The 15263-nt window shown below is 41.5% G+C and overlaps 1 protein-coding gene across 1 annotated transcript; it reads right to left on the bottom strand.

Moving 5' to 3' along the window:
• Nucleotides 1-284: 284 nt before the first annotated feature.
• LOC143413767 (uncharacterized) lies at nucleotides 285-8874 on the bottom strand. Its single transcript, XM_076877212.1, has 6 exons — nucleotides 8761-8874; nucleotides 8634-8698; nucleotides 7074-7144; nucleotides 6509-6549; nucleotides 2458-3474; nucleotides 285-2132 (listed from the first exon to the last, which is right to left on the bottom strand). The coding sequence occupies exons 1-6, from the start codon at nucleotides 8872-8874 to the stop codon at nucleotides 1440-1442; spliced, it is 2001 nt and encodes a 666-aa protein (XP_076733327.1). The 3' UTR covers nucleotides 285-1439.
• Nucleotides 8875-15263: the final 6389 nt, after the last annotated feature.

The following is a 15263-nucleotide window of genomic DNA, read 5'->3' on the forward strand; positions in this document are numbered from 1 at the left end:
TGTTGTACTGCAAGGTTCTGTACAGGAGAACCAAACCAAGAGCAAATATTACGTCTCATTTACACCTGAGCACGAAGAGCCATCAACATTTAGCAAATTGAATCATCTTTCATATAGAAATGAAAAAGTAGAAATAGAAATCCAGAGCAAAGATATCCTCTAATTCAGCGTAGCACATGTGCAGCTGCTGCGATTCACGTAAGCATTCGGCTCGTCGCTGTTGCAGATTTTTCTCTCGCTGTTCTGGCTCACAGCGCTGCAAACACAAAAATAAATATCCCCAAAGGTGTGAAAGGGAGCGAATTAGTAAGAGTATTGTTACTCTTCGCAGGAGTAGTCCAGCAGTAGAAATCAGTCCAATAACAAGGTGTGTAACATCTAGCAGGGTGACAGAAAAACCCAGGGTAACTTCTAAGGACCTCAACGTCTCTCTCACATTGTGTTTTTTAAACATGCTTCCATTTGTCACTTCAGTCTTTACTCTGAAATACAGGAAGAGAAATCATGGCTGAAACTATTTCTCATGAAACCAGGGGTGTGGTCCAACAGTCAGTTTGGTGAGGAAGGTTCCTAACTGAGAGAAGTGACCCAGAAGTATCTGTGTAGCAGCCACAATGAATCCAGATCATGAGCTTTATTAACTGATCAAAGTCTCTTCTTTCATCTTCTGTATCATTCAGTTTGCATTGGTAATGCCCATTATTGTAATGCTTTTTTAAGACCAGCAAAACTTTATTTCACTTTGGGTTAGCTGGGATAAGTGATGGATGGAGGGAACTTTACTTCAGCCACAGAAATCCTAAACAGGAAGGAGGAGCAGAGTTACAGTGGATCACTATCCAGCAGGGAAACAAGGTTTATTTCAATTTCTTGGCCATGAGTGAGATTTACTGAGTGGGCAAATTAGGGAGACGACACCATCAGATCCCGAGCCCTCCATGTGTTAATCAAGAGACGGCTGCTGTGCTACATCCATAAATAATGAATAAATTAGGAGCTAAAGCTGAAAGGACAGTTTATTTGTACCATCTTCACGTGAACACATTCAAGAACATCACAGATGAAGAAACATTAAAAACTTCCACACTACATAAAGCAAGAAAAATAGTTTTTCTTTCAGGTGGTTTCAGAAAAACAGAAACATCAAACATCTCCAAGACTCTCTTTGAAAGAACTAAAAACCTTTGTTCTCATGGTCCAATCATGAGTGAACTCCCCGATGAAGCCTTGTGTGCTAAAACATGTCAGAGTTTTAAAGGTTAAACATGAGTTTCCAAAACGTTTTGCTGGAGAACAATGAACTATTTGACTGAGTTTCAATCATTTACAGACGAGCAAAACCAGGACAGAGAAAAAAGGACAAAACTAACTCAGTAAAAAACAGAAAAAAAGATCCCATGTAGATCTGTATTATGTAGAAGTTCAGCCCAGCAACCAGTTCAGTTCAACACAAGTTTAAATGATTCTATCTGAACTCTGTGGAGCCTGATCTCAAGCTTTTTGAGTCTGACACAGAAACCAGAGGATCTTTCTGTGTCTTCAGATTCACTGTGATCCAGTGATGGGAGTGATTTCAGCCCTGAGTGATCGCGCTGATGTTTGCACAGAGCAGACAATGAGGTGAATGTTTGGGCACATTGGTAACAGTGAAACAGTTTATTAGTAACGTGGGATCGTTTGTGTGCAGAGTATGAACTGAGATTCCTGAAGCTCTTGTCACACTGGTCACAGCTGTAGTTTCCTTCCATGTGTGCACGTTCATGCCTGTTACAAGTACTTGAATGTGAGAAGCTTCTGTCACAGTGTCTGCACTTGTGTGGTTTCTCTCCTGTGTGGACTCGTTTGTGTGTTTTAAGCTGACTTGCAGTGGTGAAGGATGACCCACACTGATCACAGAGGTGCTTTTTAACCCCACTGTGAATCAGTTCATGTTGTTTTAAATCACTTGGTGTGGTGAAGCTTCTCCCACATTCTTTGCAGTATTTCAGTTTGTCTCCAGTGTGTCTACGTTGATGTAGTTTTAGGGTATTTTGCTGACTGAAAGTTTTTCCACAGAGGTCACAATGAAAGTCTTTCCCACCACCACAGTGATGACAGGGTTGAGAACTGGATCCATCTGTGTCGCTCTGCTTCTAAACAAAGACACAAAGACAGTGTAAGTCAGTCCTTCAACATTTGTATCCTGAACGTCGCCTGAAATAAAGAGCATCTCTGCAGACGTCCAACTACATTTGACTGTTTCAGTTAACACACTCAGTTTACTGGGCTGCAATAACTACAATACTACCACCATAATACTACAGTAATACTAAAATCATAACTGAAAGGAAAATCTGAATAATCACTCAGAGCTGCTTTTCCATGCAGTAGAATTGCTAACATGCTAACACAGTTTAATGAGCAGAGTTGTTCCAAACAGTCAGGCTAAAATGACAAGATAACAATATAAATACATACCTCACAGTAGCTGCACTTGTAGAGTCTCTTTCTGGTGTGGATCTGTTGGTGTTGTCTCAGGTGATGTGGAGCTTTAAAAGTCTTCTCACACAGGTCACATTGATAAGGTCTCTCCTCAGTGTGGGTAAACATGTGTCGTTGTAACTGTGCGTCTGTTGTAAACTGTTTGCCACACTGTTCACAGCAGTACACATCATGTCTGGTGTGAATGCGTAGGTGTGTATTTCGGTTCCTTCTCTGGCTGAAAGTTTTTCCACAGATGTCACAGCTGTATGCCTTAATTCCAGAGTGGGTAACTAGATGACTCTGTAAGTGGCTACTGCGAGTAAAAGCTCTGCCACACTGATCACAGCTGTACGCTTTAACTCCACTGTGGATGAGTTGGTGTTTTTTTAGGGAACCCTTCCAGGAAAAAGACTTTCCACACAAGTCACAGCTGAACGGTCTCTCTCCAGTGTGGATGACCTGATGCTGTTTTAGTGAAGCCCTCTCAGTAAAACCCTTCCCACACTCGTCACAGCTGTATGCCTTAATTCCAGAGTGGGTAACTAGATGACTCTGTAAGCTGCTACTGTGAGTAAAAGCTCTTCCACACTGATCACAGCTGTACGCTTTAACTCCACTGTGGACGAGTTGGTGTTGTTTTAGGTAACCCTTCAAGGAAAAAGACTTTCCACACTCGTCACAGCTGTATGGCTTAATTCCAGAGTGGGTAACTAGATGCCTCTGTAAGCTGCTACTGTGAGTAAAAGCTCTGCCACACTGATCACAGCTGTACGCTTTAACTCCACTGTGGATGAGTTGGTGTTGTTTTAGGTAACCCTTCAAGGAAAAAGACTTTCCACACAAGTCACAGCTGAACGGTCTCTCTCCAGTGTGGATGACCTGATGCTGTTTTAGTTTAGCCCTCACAGTAAAAGCCTTCCCACACTCGTCACAGGTGTGTTTTTTCTCTCCCTTTCTTCTGTGAGGTTTGTCGGCCTCCTGAGAGCGCTGACTTCTGGCTCCATGTTGGTCCTGCAGTGACAGAGATACAAACAGAGGCAGTGAGTGAAATGCAGTCGTGGAACAAACTCAACCTTCAAACTCCATTAACACTAGTTTTAAACCTGAAGGTGGAGCGTGGCACCAAACACCTTAAAGGTCTCTTATCCCCACCTGCTGGTAGTTCTAACACATTACATCCAACCTGCTGTTAAAGATAATTCATGACTGTTCAAACACTAAAATCACACACACACACACACACACACACACACACACTATTTTATAATTTAGATTATTTTGTTGTTTCCTATTACATATTTCTATAATTTGTATAGATTTATACAGAATTATTCAGTGATAATAAATCCTATGTTTGTTTATTCTAAAGGGACCCCGTTAGCTTCCACAACAGATGTTGCTCGTCTTCCGTCAAATACTCACATAAAATATTACACAATAAAGTGGATTCAAGATATCCACATAATTTCACTCTTACATCCACAGTGAGGTTTCACAATTGTTCAAATATAAGCAATCAATAATAATAATAATAATATCAATAACATTGAGGCACATTACACAAATTTCAAAAACAAATCGTGTCTTACAATATTTACAACAACTAAAAGCTCTGTAAATCGGCTTTTAAGTGTTCATTGAAGTTTTGAATAATTCTCTAATTTTTTAAGGCAACTTATTCCACTTAAAAGTTGCTCTAAATGTAACAGTTTTACAAAACGTTACTTTTAACTCGAGCATTTACTAAATTGCAGCTTGTTGAAAACTGTGTAATATGATGATGTATTTCATCTGGATACTGCAGCTGAGCAGAATAAATGTGGTGTGTTTAACAGAATTGCTTTCTTTAGAACTACAAGTAAGCCATAGAATATTTTAGCCTGTACAGGAAGCCAAGAAAGGTTATTATGCATTTGATCAATATTAGTATAGTATGAACATCTTCACACTAATCTGGACGCCTTATTCTGGACTAACTGAAGTCTGTTAAGATCTGTCTTATTAGCTGCTGACCAAATGATTGAACAATACTCCAGATGAGACATTACTAGTGCATTAATGACATCTTTCATAATGAAGAAGTGATACACAAAGAGCATTTCATAGCCATAGCTATGCCTTGTCGGCAGAGTTATGTGACATTAGTGATGTTTGTACTTTCAGCGTTAACTTGGTTTTAAAGCCTTTAAAATATACGCCGTTCAATAGTCGACCTTAATCTGACAGAGAATGTGATGATTTTGTGGATAATTAAAGTCAGTCATATATCCACAAACACAACAAGCTGAAAGTCAGTGATGCTGCTCGGTTTGCAGTCCTGAACATCACGGCACAAGCAGGATCCACTGCACTGTTAATGTTAGCTGTGTTATATTGCTGCCTCTGTTCGGTGGTGTCGAGCCAAACGCACTTTAACGTGTGTTTGAACGAGCTGACGGTTCACTCGTTAAGCTGAAAGAAAGATGCTTTAATCACAGCAGTCACACATGTGTCCACTGCACCATCTGGAACTCTTCTTGTTTACACTCGTAATAACACAAACACTAAATCCTGCTTCTCTGGTGCTGTTGTGTAGCAGTGTGTACACCTGAGACTGTCACCTGTCTGTCTGTCCTGCATTCTCTCTCTGTTTCTTTCTCTCTGATTGTGGAATAAAAGTATGAACATGTGTTTATAAGTTACACTTGTGTTTGAATCCTGCAGCTTATCACACATTTGATTTCCATGTGTGACGACTGCAAGTGTCCAGAGTGAGGACAGACTGAGGGAGCCACTGCTGCACATCATCTGTGAGGCTTTGCAGCCCTGATGATCCACCAGGACAAACTCAGCAGTGTGTGAGGAAGAAGAGGAGGAAGAGCCAGCAGCTGCTGACAGATGGAGAGAATAGACAGACTGTTCCCTGTTTGTGAAGGACTGCTAGGAAAGTTTAACATAACTGTCTGTGCTGAATCAGTCTTATTAGGTAATGTTCAAATAATGTGATCATCCCAGTGTTTTCAGTGTGGGAGAAAGTACTCAGGGCCTTCAAGTTACACACTATGAAAGGCAGCAACAAGTTTAATGTTCAGAAACCTAAAGTCTGTATCTGCAGCAGAATGGAGCTAAAAATAAATGTTGGTTTCAGTTCTTTGAAGCTTTGAGTATTTTGGATCAGTAGCTGCTGTGTTTGTTGCATCATATTGCTGTAACTGTTTATATGCTTTATATATTCTGAGCTAAGTTGATCTATAGTGTTACATCATATTCTATAAGGATGTTATGTGTTTGTAGACTTTCTGCCCAGTTTGACCCATTTAGCAGAAGTCAGCCTGTTTAAGGCTCTGATATCTATTCTGTGTGACTTAAAGCAGTTATGACATGGTCTGATTTTCTCACCCAATAAAGGAATATTTCATATATCAGTCTACTCTTCATTCTATCAGACACAGTTATCACAGCTCCTACATTTGCTTTTTACACATATATGTAAGCATTGAGCCACATTTAGTACCAACATATTAAATGAACAATATTTGTCTCTTATATATGATACATCTGTATACACACTGTCACAGATACTTGTCTGTGAGTGAAGTGATTAATATAATAACTATAATATTGGCCATATTATATTTACATTACCACAGTGAGATGACTTTAGTCTCATGAACAACACCAGCTAATTGTTATTTACAGCTAATCTTAAACGACTGTTCAGCACAGAAATGAAGCCCAACAATCATGTTTCACAGTCCTGTGGTCTCAGCCTCAGATACTCATCAAATCACACAGAGCTCATGTAGAAACAAATGAACTAAATATGTTCTCCTTCATTTCTGTCAAACAAAGCTGTATGAAACGTTTCCAGCTGTTAGTATCATGGTTGCTAGGCAACCTGGGCAGCGCGACGGAGGCTAGACGTCCCATTTCACGAGCCTACGAGCCTCGCACTTCGGCCTTAGCGGTCTTTGAGTACGCGGCCCTTGAGGACTTTAAAGCTGCAGAACCTGAATCGGGATACAGCCATGATGATCTCCAGCCTCGTGCTCGCCAACATTCTCACCTGAGTTAAGAAGACGATCACTGAAATGGTCTCAGCAGGTCCTTTGATGACAGCAATGAAATGCAGCGGTAAGGCTTTTTGGGGATTAAGTTCGTTTTCATGGCAAAGAAGGACGATGCAGTTCATCTGATCACTCCTCATAACATTCTGGAGTGCAGGCAAAATGCTATTATAAAAACTTAAGCAGCAACTTCTCCAGGTTTCAATATTTATGCAATTCTCAAACCTTTTGGCCACGACTGTATAACCTCTTCTGAAGTTTAGTGGATATTATACATGGTTATGCTCAGGATGTGTCGGCCAGTTTCCACTGGAAACGCCTTTTGGTTAAACTGTCAGCGAGGAATTTGCATTTGCACTGTTACATTTTTATATAACTTTAATGCACATAAACAACAGCTGCTTGTTTCAGTGAAAATACATTGATGGGTTTTTAATAAAGTTGTGCAGCTGTAAAGTATTTTGTCTGCTGTCAATTCTATCGTCAGCTACATCGTTATGGCAAATGTTCAGATGTATATGGTGATAAATATCTTTGGTCATATGGTCCTGCTCTGTCTGTCACCTTCTGTGTTGAGCTCATTGTTTCCTCTGTAGTGGCTGAGCTGAGTCCAAGTAGCTGAAAATGTTCCTCTGCTGCTCCGTCAGACTCTCCTCCTCCTGCTGATCAGCTGGGACACAAAACAGATCTTTGTTAGGCTCCACACTGCACTGAAGAGTCAAAGTGTCTCATATGTTCATCTGACAAGTGAAAGAACACATTTTTGTTTCCCGAGGTGGGCAACTTGTTGGAAACAAACACAAAAGGTTTGAGCACTGATACCTGCCATTGCTGCCATTGAAAGATCCAACGCCAGCAATGTGGATTGTCAAGACTCAAACCAATCATCAAGCAAAGACAACAGGGATCATTTGTTTCTCTTTATTTAGCATTCACAGCATTTGTAGTTGCCTTCTGTGCAGGGGAAGTCCACGCACACTGTGTGGTACCGCCATCCGCAGAAGGTGCATTCAACCTCTAAGAGAAACGAGATTGTCTGAGACTGAAATGATATTCACTAAAGAAGTGGTGATTTGTAAAACTTCACATTTTGATCCGGGACGTACTCTGCATGAAAACAAGCGCTCACTCTTCCTGCTCAACAAATGACAAGGGCGGAGCCTTATACCACGTGATACAGAAGCTGTGCCGTGTGATGCTAAAATTAGCAGGGAAACAACAACGGAGAGCACGTCAGGGACTGTGCAAAACGAGGGATTTAGGAAAAGGAAGAGAGAGAGCAAGCAAGAGAGAGAAATAAAAGAGCAAGAGAGATGGAAGAGCAGGAGAGAGAGATGGAAGAGCAAGAGAGAGAGATGGAAGAGCAAGAGAGAGAGATGGAAGAGCAAGAGAGAGAGATGGAAGAGCAGGAGAGAGAGATGGAAGAGCAAGAGAGAGAGAGCCAGGGCATCGATGACTTTGCTCGCCCTGAACCTGCCATATTACAGGCCTTCTTAGATTACCACCCACAGCAGAACAGTAGCAGTGCAGTTGTGATGAGGGTGTTCAGCTGTAAAGATGGCACCAACAGGAAGTGGCTTACTTATTGCAAAGAACGCCATTTATTGTTCTGCTTTGTGTGTCTGGCATTTGCAAGGCTGACTGACACCAGCACATTTATAACAGGCATGAGTGACTGGCGACATATACATCTGCGCACAGAGGAGCATGAAAAGAGCAATACACACCAGACCTGTGCTGAAGCTTTTTTCTTAAGGTGCTCAAAAGGCAACATCAGGAGCTTGTTTGCTGGCAGTCAGTTGTCAGCTCACAGAGCACAAGTGAAAAAGAGACGGCAAGTTTTAGAGCGTATGGTGGATGTGATCAAAGTACTTGGGAAGAGGGGACTCAGCTATAGGCATGTGGAGAATGAGGCTGCATACACTTTAGGTGATAACACCATCGATCATGGTAACTTTCTGGAACTGATTGTGTTATTAGGCAAGTATGATATGTGCCTTGGAGAACATTTGAATGACTGCATTGAAAAAAGCAAGAAGTTGCATCAGACCAGTGGATCAAGAGGTAGAGGATCTCTCATCACCCTACTCTCCAAAACAACTGTCAACTCAGTGATTGATGCACTTGGCCATCTCCTTCAAGAGAGCATCGCCAGTGATGTCCAGAAAGCTGGGATGTTTTCTGTTCAGCTAGACACAACCCAAGACATCACAGGTTATGCTCAGTGTTCAGTAATCATCAGGTATGTTACTGAGTCTGTGCAGGAGAGGCTTGTCTCCATAGTGAGGTGCGAAGCATCCACGGGGCAGTACTTTGTAAACTTGCTTTCCGGAGTTTTAGAGCATCTGAATCTAGACAAGGCCATGTGCATTGGGAATGCAACAGATGGTGCTTCAAATATGCAGGGCCAGTACAAAGGCTTTTCAGCACTCATGACTGCCCAGTCTCCAACTCATGTGCATGTGTGGTGCTATGCACACATACTTAATCTTGTGATTGCTGACACAACACAAAGTGTCATTGAAAGTGGATCACTCTTTAATTTACTTAATGACATAGCTGTGTTCATCAAGGAGTCCTATCACAGGCTTAATCTGTGGGAGAAACAAACCGAAAACACAAGACACAGACGCCTCAGTCCAATAGGTGAGACATGGTGGTGGGCCAAGCATGATGCCCTCCAGAAAATCTTTGGACATTTTGGAAAACCAGATGATGGCCTCTTCGTTGATGTAGTGCTGACGATGGAAGCCATTGAAAAGAGGGAGAAAGAAAAGCCAGCTGTTCGTTCCAAAGCACGAGGCTTTAAAGAGTGTCTCTTGAAGCATGAAACTGTGTTAACAGCACAGATATTTCTTAGAGTGTTTGAGCAAACAACTCCTGGGTGTGTGTTAACACACACGAAACTCTGGCTGATTGGGTCCCACACCCAATTTCACACCTTGGCTCAGGTGATTAGAGGATCATCAGGGGGTCCTTTTGTCCCTCTGTGGGGGTCACGGGGTCACTCCCACTAGGTTTATATCTGGGACTCTCCACCATTTGACCTTAGAACTGAAGAAGCTTCTCGGATGAGAGGTGAAACGTCTTCAAGCAACTTAAAGAAGTCCAGACGCTTTTCTTTGCAAGCTCCTTTGACTACGATGACCTGGATGACTGAGAACCTTCACAGACATATGATAACTGGAGTGTGCAGCGTTTCCATGAGCAGTTTTCCTGCATCTTGACTCATGTGTGTGGAGTGTTCATAGCATCAGCATCATGTTTTTGTTTATTTGTTTTGTTGGGTTGAAAATAATTAAATAAACGTGTGATCATGCCTATGGATCACCATGGCACATATCACCAGCCATATGATTTATTTATGCAGATGACAAAGTGAGTGTGAATGTGTCTGACATCACAGTGTTTTTGTGCACTGTGCAAAAGTAATTGCCTCTGATTGTGAGTGAGAGCGGTGATTTTGCGGATCACAAGCTATTGTAAAGGGGAAAAAAAGAGTGAAAAATAGACAAATTACATTGTAGACGAAGAAAAATAATCATAGGAAAAAGGTTTTGTGTTGATCAGCCGAAAAACAACTACAATGTCATTTTCTGCTTTTAAGAAAGGATTGTTCACACAAACACAGAGAGAGAGAGAGATGTGTGTTGATTAAGCAGTGATGATGATAATGAACATGTCTTAGTTTGTCACTTTCAGGTGAAAAGCAGACCTGAATCAATTTTCCACATGCAGCGGTCGGAAGAAAGTTATAGTTTAACATCATTGGAAACGTTCAGGCCAAGTTTCTGGCTGACTTATTTACAGCACCATGTGTTTCTCAACCTCACAAGCAAGCTCACACCTCCCTGAAGACAAGGAATGCAGCTCCAAAGCAATAACATGGCAGATAAAGAGACAGCAGCAAAGTCCTGAACAAAAAGTCCCAGCGAGCAGCAGCAATGTGGACAAACAGCACCAGAGAAGAAGAGCAAACCCATCATCCTGACTGATCGGATGAATGGCACTGTGTTTCCAACAAGCTGCAACTTCACTATGCATGTGAAGAAAACTTTTGAGGAGAACTGAGGAGACTGTTGGAGTTTGACATTTGCCACCTGTGGAGTAAAATGGCAAGAAGAGACAGTTGAACACAGGACAAAGCTGAAGGAGAACTGCCGGCTGTGAACTGTTGAAAGTGGGAGAGGACAAGAGAGTGAGATGACAAAAGAGTGAGAGAAAGTGGAAACACAGAGGAATGCTGTTATTAAATGTGGGAAATCAAAATTTGGGTTAGCAAACCTGGGGAAAAGAAAACTGACTGCTTAAGTGGGAAAATTGTGAAGGAGTCTGAAACAAATAGAAACATACAAAATCACACAAACAAGCAGAACATGCATTAACCCTACTAACAATTCCAAACACAAAATGACTCATGAAGACTCATAGCACATTAGTTAAGAAATGATTAAATAATAGCAGAGAAGTGTGTAGGAAAGGCAGGTTTAAGAACATGCTCTGCTGGAGATGCAGCTCCACAGACATGCATTAGACCTGCCTAATAACACAAACACCCATGCAATGAAAATTAGCTTGTTATCTTTCATCAGTGTTAAAATAGTGTCAATTTAGCAGACACTTGTTATCAAATACTGAATTTATCCTAAAGAAAAAAAAATTGACTCTCTAGGTTGCAGGACAACAATTTAACCTTTGTGGGGAAAAAAAGATCCTGGTTTGACTAACCAGTGATCAGACAATAAATTTAGTGTTAAAATGGTAAATTGGGAGAAGCTTCCTGCTTGATTAATGCAGCAAGTAATTTACTGTATGAGGGAAATTCTATTTTTGTGATACTATTTTGAACATGCTTTCCTGTTGTCCTGTCAACTTAGTGGGTTAATAGCTGATATGCAAATTAGTTGATCGGTTTTAGATTAATGAAAGGTGACTGAATTCTAGCACGAGTGAATGAGATGTGTTGGAGTTGTTGTGTTGAGTGGAGACTCTAAAACACTGAGTTTCCTGCTTTGATGTGCGAGTGAATTCTGTATCTAGATACACAACTCTGAATACGTCAGAACAAACTTTTTTTATGAGGTGCATGACAGCATGTCACATGTTTTATGATGAAGGGAAAAGGAAAATTGAATAAAATAGATCTGTGGCCTAAATGAGTGAAGAGCACAGACCTGGTGATTAAACTCATAGCTAATAAGACATTAGGGTTATGTTGTGTGTTGTGCAGCTGATGGTTGGCTTGGAGTGAATCTAGCTGATGATTTTTCTTCTGTTGTGAAGTCGAGCCTGCCGATTAGTATGATGGTATGATGAACCATGCTAATGGTATGATTTACCCTCCTGAGATGAGGAGTTTGTGTCATGACTTAACAAGGCCTTTTTATTTTGATACTTTCACAGTGCACTGAAAGTTTTGTTTGATAATCTCTGTTATTTTTCATTTTATCTTTTGAACAGGCACTGATTTTGTTTGTCTATTTCTTTTCTTTAAGCAGATCTGCACGTCAGAAATTAAAAGTGCTATACGACCTGTCGAGAACGCCGTTACAAGTGAGGTTTCTCCACATTAAAATGGGCTCAGGAGAAAGCCACTTATTTGGGACAATTATTAAATGAATGTCCCAGCCTAAACCGGATTCAGCAAGGTAATCCGATCTAGAAGTTCTTTTTCTTTTTGAAATGACGTCATTTTGCTGGAAGTGGAAACTAAATGCGACGACAGGTTCCACTATCAGCAAAGAATGAATGAATGAATGGAAATAAAGAACAAACTGACTGACTGGTAAAAGCTGACAGGACATGACCACGACTCAAGGTTAACCTCCACCTAGACAGGACAAAAGGGTGGATGAATTTATGTGTTTTTTGTTACAGGAGCAGAAAGATGACAGCAACATTCGCGGTTGCATGACGATTTAATCTTTTAAATGCCATCTTTTCTGTCTGTGAATTTACTATGTGTGTGTCATCCACTAACTTGTGTTGCTCACAGACATTACTGTGAGAAAGTGTACACACCTGCGCAGCGCTAACATTTACATTTCTTTTTACAGCAGATGATTAATCATGTGTTTGATCATGTGATTTATAAGAGGATTAGTTAATGTTTTCCTACTACAGGATTTCTGGGTTTATATGTGACTGTCATTCTTTCCACAGCTAGGGTTGGCTACCTTTATGGTGTTTTTATGGCACCTCTGGAACCTGTTGACCTGTGTCTGACCTCCGTCTGACCACAGTCAATGTGTATTGCTAATGTTTGTTTCTTTGAGAATGCTGTGGAGGATTCGGCACAAGCGGACAAGTGACATGAGTAAAACAAATAAGAGGTTACGGTGTTTCTGGGAAAGTTGAATATGGGCTCTTAGCTGGCCACTTTGAGCCCATAGGGATATATGAGTGGAGTGAATTTGCTTAAGAGAAGTCACTGATTACATTAATGTTAACTGAGCACATGGGATGATCCATGTCTGAGGCAAATTAGGGAAATAATTGTAGTTTCCCGATTTGAGAAAACCTGCACATGACACTTGTCTTGCTGATGCTGAATGCTTATTACTCTTCTGATATATTGTTTATAAGAGTGAAGTTGATTTTATTGTATGCAGGCTCCTGGTGGAGCCAGTTTTTAAGACAGGGATCCTGGTTTGGTGAGTTGACGCATGGTTGTCCATGCGTCAAGAGGTGGGGTCCAGAATTAACATTAAACAATGTTTACTATTATTGTTGCAGTGATTTGTGTGATTAGCTGTTTATTTACAAGTATTAAATCTATGCAAGTGGTGCATCCATGTTCAGATGAGGCTTTGATGGCCTATTAGTGAAGTTCACTGAACTAAAGAATGTGGTTTGATGATTGTTGACATGCTCTCCAAATAGAAGTCTTTCTGAAATACAGGTGCAGCACTGAGAAGCGAGAAACATTCCAGGCATAGCCCAGGCAGTGGTTGAGGTCAAAGGTCAAGCTGGTTGGGGCCCATCATGAGATCAGACCTTGGAGCCACAGCAAGGACCATGAAACTGCCTGCAAAATAGCGGAGAGACCCTCCTGGATTTATCAGAGCCACTGCAAAGAGGTCGAGGTCCCAGGAAACCCCAGCACCCTCAAGACAGCACAATAGAGAAATCTCACACTTGGTTGTTTCGGTGGTGAGGGGGGAGTGCTGATTGAGCCCCCGTAGGGTAAGCTCGCACTTCAACCTCCAGCCTCTGATCAACTCTAGGGCAACCAAGTGCGAGGCGTGACGGCTGAATCAGCTGAACCAGGAGGAAGGCAGAGAAGCTGAGTGTTTTGAGACAGATCCAGCAGGCCCAAAATCAGGACTATCCATGACGAGAAGGAGTGCCTGAGAGGATCGTCCACAGGATGGGAGCTGAGGCCAGGAGAGAGACTTCAGGAGGATCAGAGATCATCTTCAGCAGCGTTGGGACAGGAAAACTCGAGGGATGACGGGAGCGTGCCAGGCTCCATCGACAGCGCAGAAGGAGTTCGAGGATGACATCATGATTCTGTGAAAAGCACAGGAACCAGAAGCTATGGTGGTGATGACAGCAGTTTCCTATGAACATCACCTAATGCTGTGCCACGGTACTGTGAATACGATGACACTCTGAAGGCTGCTGGGATCACAACAGCAGTAAGATAATGGACACCTGCACCCTTTCCACAGAGGTGTTTCTCTGCAGAGCGTGGACAATGAAGGAGTCATAAATATCCCTCTCACAGGACGAAGGCTTGAATGAGGTGATGGGGGTTGGTAGAGGCCATAAAACTAGAGTGCTGAGAGGTCTGCAGCTTTGGAAATAGCTGAGACCCATGTTGACAAACAACAAAACTAACTAGTATGTTTGAATGTTTATTCTACATACATTCGGACTCTGGTCCTATGGACAGTGATGGAACAACTGGAAGAGACATTCATGACGCCCTGCAGAACTCAAACCACCCTGCAGAGATACATGTGATTTGCACACCTGGAGAAAACACCACCAAGCTGAGATGGTTTTGAAAATGTTACTTTCTTATTTTCACTATTAAATTAACAATTTCTTTGTTTGTTTGTAGGATGCAGTTTTCCATGAGATGAGCTCAATGAGGAATGGGATAACCGCTAATACATTTGTTAAACTGTGTACTTTTTCAGTAATTTAGGGTGATTTGACATATGCTGAATATAACAATGTTTGCATTGAACCTGTCAGACATGAGGTATTCGTAACTGGGGACTTTTCAAGCATAAACGTCAATAAGGGGGGAATGTTAGATTTTGTATTGTTGATTGTCATTTATGCTTAGAAACATTTACTCATATATGCTTAGAAGTATATAATCATTGGTAGATTGAAAGGATGTCTCATCCTAAAAGAGGTCTGTATTAACTCTGTGTAGAGGGGGGTGCATACATTCCTCTACTCAGTATCCTTGGTATAAATCACATACTCCCTAGGAGAGTTTATCTTTGATTTATGGTATAGCAAGCACACGTATATCTGTTTAAGTATAAGAGCCTTTTGTTAGATGGACCCAGACGTCCTGGCACCAGCTAGCACCAGAGTCTTCACAGGGTCACATCTTGACCCCACACAGATCTCTCACACACACACACACACACACACACACACACACAGGCAAGGTACTCTTTGTTTGTATGTAGACGTCATATGTTAATGAACCTATGCATATTCATGTAACCTCAATAAAAGAACAGTGGTACGGGAGAACGGACGAGAGCAACTGGGGTCAAGCGAAGG

This window comes from Maylandia zebra, linkage group LG2, assembly GCF_041146795.1.
Source record: "Maylandia zebra isolate NMK-2024a linkage group LG2, Mzebra_GT3a, whole genome shotgun sequence".
In the NCBI taxonomy this organism is placed as follows: domain Eukaryota; kingdom Metazoa; phylum Chordata; class Actinopteri; order Cichliformes; family Cichlidae; genus Maylandia; species Maylandia zebra.